The 6,000-nt window shown below is 39.0% G+C and overlaps 1 protein-coding gene across 3 annotated transcripts in view; it reads right to left on the bottom strand.

The window, feature by feature from the left end:
- Nucleotides 1-593: 593 nt before the first annotated feature.
- PBK (PDZ binding kinase) overlaps nt 594-6,000 on the bottom strand; it is a 28,291-nt gene continuing 22,884 nt past the window's right edge. For all 3 annotated transcript variants that reach the window (XM_049632404.1, XM_049632406.1, XM_049632405.1), the window contains exons 7-8: nt 2,385-2,564; nt 594-1,546 (exon numbers count right to left, since the gene is read on the bottom strand). In XM_049632404.1, the coding sequence (XP_049488361.1) occupies nt 1,347-1,546; nt 2,385-2,564 (380 nt within the window). In that variant the 3' untranslated portion in view covers nt 594-1,346. The remainder of the gene's footprint in view (nt 1,547-2,384; nt 2,565-6,000) is intronic.

Genomic DNA, 6,000 nt, shown 5'->3' with positions numbered 1-6,000 from the left:
CACTTAGCATACCTTTCAGCTCCGTCCATGTTGTTGCAAATGGCAAGATTTCATTCTTTTTGATCACCAAGTAATATTCCATTGTATATATATATGCCACATCTTCTTTATCCATTCATCAGTTGATGGACATTTAGGCTCTTTCCATAGTTTGGCTATTGTTGAAAGTGCTGCTATAAACACTGGGGTACAAGTGCCCCTATGTATCAGCACTCCTGTATCCCTTGGGTAAATTCCTAACCGTGCTATTGTTGGGTCATAGGGTAGATCTATTTGTAATTTTTTGAGGAACCTCCACACTGTTTTCCAGAGCAGCTGCACCAGTTTGCATTCCCACCAACAATGCAAAAGGTTCCCGTTTCTCCACATCTCTTCCCACAGTCAAGTCTGGGTGTATCACCTGGAGTCACAGGGACAATTCATTAACTAAAAATTCCCAGGTGGCTTCTGTGGCACACAGATGGAAGATGCTGATCCAAATCATCACCTTCATTTCAGATTAACAAATGAGGCCACAAGAGAGAAACAAACCTACCACATTCACTCAACACACCTAATGACACTCAAATTAATGAAATCTAAAACAAGACACCTGGTAACTACAGTCTCCTTTATTCTATATCATTCTATTAGAGTTTTATTATTTTTACACCAGAACTGTGATATGCTTAAGGTATACATTAAACAAAAAATAAAAAAGGGATCTCAATACAGAAAGTACATTTAATAAATAAAGCAAAAGCCAAAGATAGGGGGAGACCCAAGAGCGCAAAACAAGCCTTAACCAAAAATGTCTGGAAATACCCAAGGAGCTAGTCTTTTGAGCCATTTCTCGTGGCTTCCAGTGACCATATTTAATAAGGAGCACATCAGCCCAAAAAGGCCAGCAAAAAGGTTAATGGTTTAAAAGATAAGCAAAAGTAGACTTAAGTTGTACTGCGCAAAGTGCTTTCAACAGATCCATTAAAAATAAAGAATATGTGAGAAACACAATATGTGAGTGATGGTCACTCAATCCAAATCAATGTTAGACATACAGTTTACAGCATTTTATTACTGCTAGTGTTTTAAATCTATATGTATGTACAAATCCAAATATTTGAGTAGCTAGTTTCTTAAACTTTCTAGAAAACCTACTACAATCTCAAATGCTTATCATCATAAGCATGTTAGGAAATATTGTAACTGTTCAAGTGTTAACTAGGTGCTATGGTCCTAAGACAGGCCACTTCCAAAAAGTCTAATAACTATGGATTATCACAGTAACTATATAATATATTACAGTAAACAGAACAGTTATACACATGAGCCATCTGGAAAGCTCAGCAGTCATGAATATGAGGTGATCACTGGACATCCATTTCCAAAGCTTCCACAATGTGTGCGGCAGAAGGGCGATCCTTAGGGTCTTCATTAGTGCATACGGAGAAGAGTTCAATTACTTTCTGGTACGTTTCATCCAGCTCTTCCATATTAACGGGTGGCCTCGTCCCCAAAGCTGCATAGTAGGCTTCATCATCAAAGTCACTTTCATCAAAAGTTTTATCTGCTCGTGAAGGCGTTGGAGATTGAAACAAACAAAATAACTTTTAAGTCATGGAAAAGCTTAGCAACTGCTCAAACTCACCCTCCCGAAACAAGATCTCCTCGTCCACTATGTTTTCGGTATGCACAGGCCATCTCTTCAATTATCCTGCCGTGGTGAAGATTAGATACTGTCACGGTTTACAGGTTACAACCCCCCACCCTCTTACTGTGATAGCTTTCCAATCTTTTCCTTAGACTGTAGTGGCAGGATTCTCACACAGAGTCGTGACATGGAGGCTTTTCTTTCCAGGAAGCAACTTTATTCGTGCTGGCATGGCTCAGTGGGGCTCGTACCCGAAGAACTGAGCCCCGAATGCCACGTGGCATAGTTTTTTTATGTTTTCTATTTCTTTGTCTCCCATATACGGTAACACACAAACATGCAGTCTGATTGAGTGGTCTCATGTTATGTTACAAGGTCATGAGGGATGTTGTCACATATGCATGCAGCCAGGTTGCCTTGAGGTTTTTTGGTTTTGTTTTTTTTTTTTTATTTCCTTAGGGAGGGGACCCTACCACAAGACAAGAGGAACTTTTAAGGAAACGTTTTGCTCTATAGGATTTTCTCAATTTATCTCCCTATTATCAATTAAGCTACAACTCATTTATATGAGAGTAAACTGAGATAGCACCAAGTTAGTCAGTAGTAATATAATCCACATCTCATGCCACTACCACTAAATCAAACAACATCTGTTTTAAGTTTCAATGTAATAGATAAAATATAATTTTATAAGCTAATCTTTAGTTCAAACTGAAGAGACTGGGATTTATGTTTAAAAAATATGTGGCTATACCTTCATCATCATCATCATCATCTGGAAGATTAATGTGTGGAATAGATAAAGTCATCATTTCCCACAGAGTCAGGCCAAAGGCAAATATGTCTGCCTTGTCAGTAATAATACCATTCTCTTCCAAAGCTTCCTTGGGTTTCCAAGGCTCGGTGCCAATGTAACAGGCCTCGGGGTCAGTCACTGAAATGAGTACAAGTAAGTCGGTCATAAGGGCAAGCACTAGAAATCACTAAGAAAGGCAAGCAACCCAAAGAAAAATGGGCAAATGATTTAGCAGGTAGTTTTAAAGGTTAAGAAATGTAGACAGTAAACACGAAAATACACTCAATCTCATTAGTAAGAATTACTTTTTCCTTATCAGATTGTTAAATATTAAAAAGCTAGTCAGTTGGCAAGGGTGTAGAGAAATAGCAATTCTCTTAGGAGGGGGCAGGAATACAGAGACTGTGGATGTCAAGAGCACAGATTCCGGAGCCAGACTGCCTTGCCTGGGTTTAAAGGCATTTGCGAGTTGTGTGACTGTGAACAGATCAATGCATCTCTGTGCTCCAGCTTCTCCATTTTCAAACCATACTGTCATCAGGCAGAGAGAAGTACCATTTCTCTGCTTCTGTAATTGCTATGTCAGGGGAAAGGATAAGGGTCAAATCACACATTGGCTCTGAAAGCTTCTGCCCAGGAATGACATAGGCCTACTCATATTTCCATTTCCTTCTTCCTTCCCTCCCTTCCTTCCTTCCTTTCTCCCTCTCACATTAATAAAGACAGAACAAATGGGAGGAGGGAGAGGGAAAAATGAGAATCTCGCACTCAGGAAACCAAAGAGCCAGTAGACAAGCACTCATTAATTCATTCATTCAACATTCTGGGGGGGGGGGTACATCTAATAAGTACACTCTGAAGACAGAGTGAGAACGAAGAAGCCAGACTGGGGCAGCACCCAGCATCGGGTGGCAAGGACGAAAGATGTCTCTATGAGAGCCTTTTCACTTACACCAGCTTTCGGACAGTACACATTGGAAGGCAGTCATGTCCAGTATAAGCTCCCTGAAGGTTTTCCCCCATCCCACCTTGTACCTAAGAGGCACCTAATAGAATGCCTGACTAGGTAAGAGTCTAGACATGGTCGACAAGGGCAGTGAGTCTGGTGATAAGGTTAAGGAGTCAGTCATACCTCATTCTATGTTGGTCAAATTCCTACAGGGATGTACCACACCAAATAGCTTTCTAGAGCTCAGGATCTAATACATCACCTCCAATTGGAGATGCCAGCCAAGTGTATTTCCTATATGTCCGTGGATATTTGCCCAAGCGTGAGATTAGAATTTAAACATAATGGACGTGGTTCCCCCACATATGTTACTGATCAAGACTGCTTCTCTGTGAAGATGGATTGTTCTGACAAAAGTCTGGTATGATCATCAACTGATGGTTGACTCATTCTTTTTTGTCAATACAGAAACAACGGATATTTTATTGCCCTTTGCTACATTCAAAAAGGATAAGCAGACATTACCTGATTTAGTTCTCATGGTCATTATGCCAAACTGAAAAATAATTAAACTGGAGCTTCTCCTCATTCTTCAATTCTTAGCCAAAACATTATTTATTTAGGAAGGCCGTTCTCAACATCTAGGCTGTGTTAAGTGGCACTGTCGTGTTTATATAATCCCTTCTATCATAACGGTCATTATGCTGTACATTATTCAAGAGCAGCTTGCTGTCCTAGATTATGAACAGTAAAAGGGTTAAGAACTGAAAAAAACAGAAGAGGAAGGAGAATGTCCAAGTATATTCTACAGGGTGCCTGGGTGGCTCAGTCAGTTGAGCATCCAACTTTGGCTCAAGTCATGATCTTGCAGTTCGTGAGTTCAAGCCCCATGTCGGGCTCTGTGCTAACAGCTTAGAGCCTGAAGTCTGCTTCAAGTTCTGATTCTTCCTCCCTCTGCCCCTCCCTCGCTCATGTTCTGTCTGTCTCTCTCCCTCTCAAAAATAAACATTAAAAAAAAAATTCAAATGTATTCTACAAGGTCAGCATTGTCCTGATACCAAAACTAGATAAAGACACTACAAAAACAAAAAACAAAAACAAAAAAACCCAATAAAACTACCAATATCCCTGATGAACATATATGTAAAAATCCTCAATAAAATATTGGCAAACTGCGTACAATGGTATAATTAAAAGGATCCTTCACCATAATCAATGGATTTTATTCCAGGGATGCAAAGATGGTTTAAGATTGATAAATCAATGTGATTAACCATACCAACAAAACAAAGGATAAAAATCATATGATCATCTTGAGGCACCTGGGTTGCTCAGTCGGTTAAAAGTGTCTGACTCTCCATTTTGGCTCAGGTCGTGATCTCACAGTCCGTGAGATCAGATCAAGCCTTGTGTTGGGTTCTGAGCTGACAGCACAAAGCCTGTTTGGGATTCTTTCTCTCCTTTTTTCTCTGCTCCTCCCCTATTTGCATATGTGTGCTCTCTCTCTCTCTCAAAATAAATAAACCAAAAAAAAAAAAAAAAATCATATGATCATCTCAAAAGACGCAGAAAGGGCTTTTGACAAAATTTGACATCTGTTCATGATGAAAATTCATAAAACAAAGTGGGTTTAGAGGAAATATACCTCAACATAATAAAGGCCATAAATGGAAAACCACAGCTAACATCAGTCTCAATGATGAAAAACTGAGAACTTTTCCTCTAAGATCAGGAACAATGTAAGGATGTCCACTTGTGCCACTTTTATTCAACATAGAAGTCCAAGCCATTGTAATCAGACAAGAAAAAAAAAAAATAAAAGACATCCAACTTAGTAAGAAAGAAGTAAACTGCAGATGAGATGATGCTTTGCACAGAAAACCCTAAAGACTCCACCAAAAACCTATTAGAAGTAATAAATGAATACAGTAAAGTTTCAGGATATAAAATTAATATACAGAAATCTGTTGCTCTCTATATACTAATAACAAAGTAGAAAAAGAAATTAAGAAAACAATTCCAGGGGCGCCTGGGTGGTTCAGTCAGTTAAGTGTCCAACTTCAGTTCAGGTCATGATCTCACAGTTTCTACGTTTGAGCCCTGCATTGGGTTCTCTGCTGTCAGCGCAGAGCCTGCTTCGGATCCTCTGTTTGCCTATCTCCCTGCCCCTCCCCAGCTCACTCTCTCTCTCAAAAATAAACATTAAAAAAATTTTTTTTAAAGAAAATCATTTTAAATCATTTTAAAAATCATCATTAAAGACAAACAAAAAGCAGAAACCAGACCTACAAATTCAGAGAACTGATGGTTGCCAGAGGGGAGAGGGATGCGGGGCATAGGCAAAATGAGCGAAAGGGAGATACAGTTTCCAGTTATGGAAATAATAAGTCATAGGGATGAAAGTTACAGCATAGCACTGTGTGGTGACAGATGGTAGCTACACTTGGGAAAGCATAGCGTAATGTATAGGTTTATCATACACCTGAAACTAACATAATATTGTGTGCTAACTATAATTAAATCAAACTATAATCAATTAATTAAAATCAATAAAAAATACATACAAAAATTCTTAAGAAAGGGTAAGGACTGTGTCTATCCTATTTTCCTCTGTATTCATAATAC

This window comes from Panthera uncia, chromosome B1, assembly GCF_023721935.1.
Source record: "Panthera uncia isolate 11264 chromosome B1, Puncia_PCG_1.0, whole genome shotgun sequence".
NCBI classification, from domain to species: Eukaryota; Metazoa; Chordata; class Mammalia; order Carnivora; family Felidae; genus Panthera; species Panthera uncia.
Note: the sequence above shows the minus strand (reverse complement) of the source record. Positions and strands in the feature narration are given on the sequence as shown.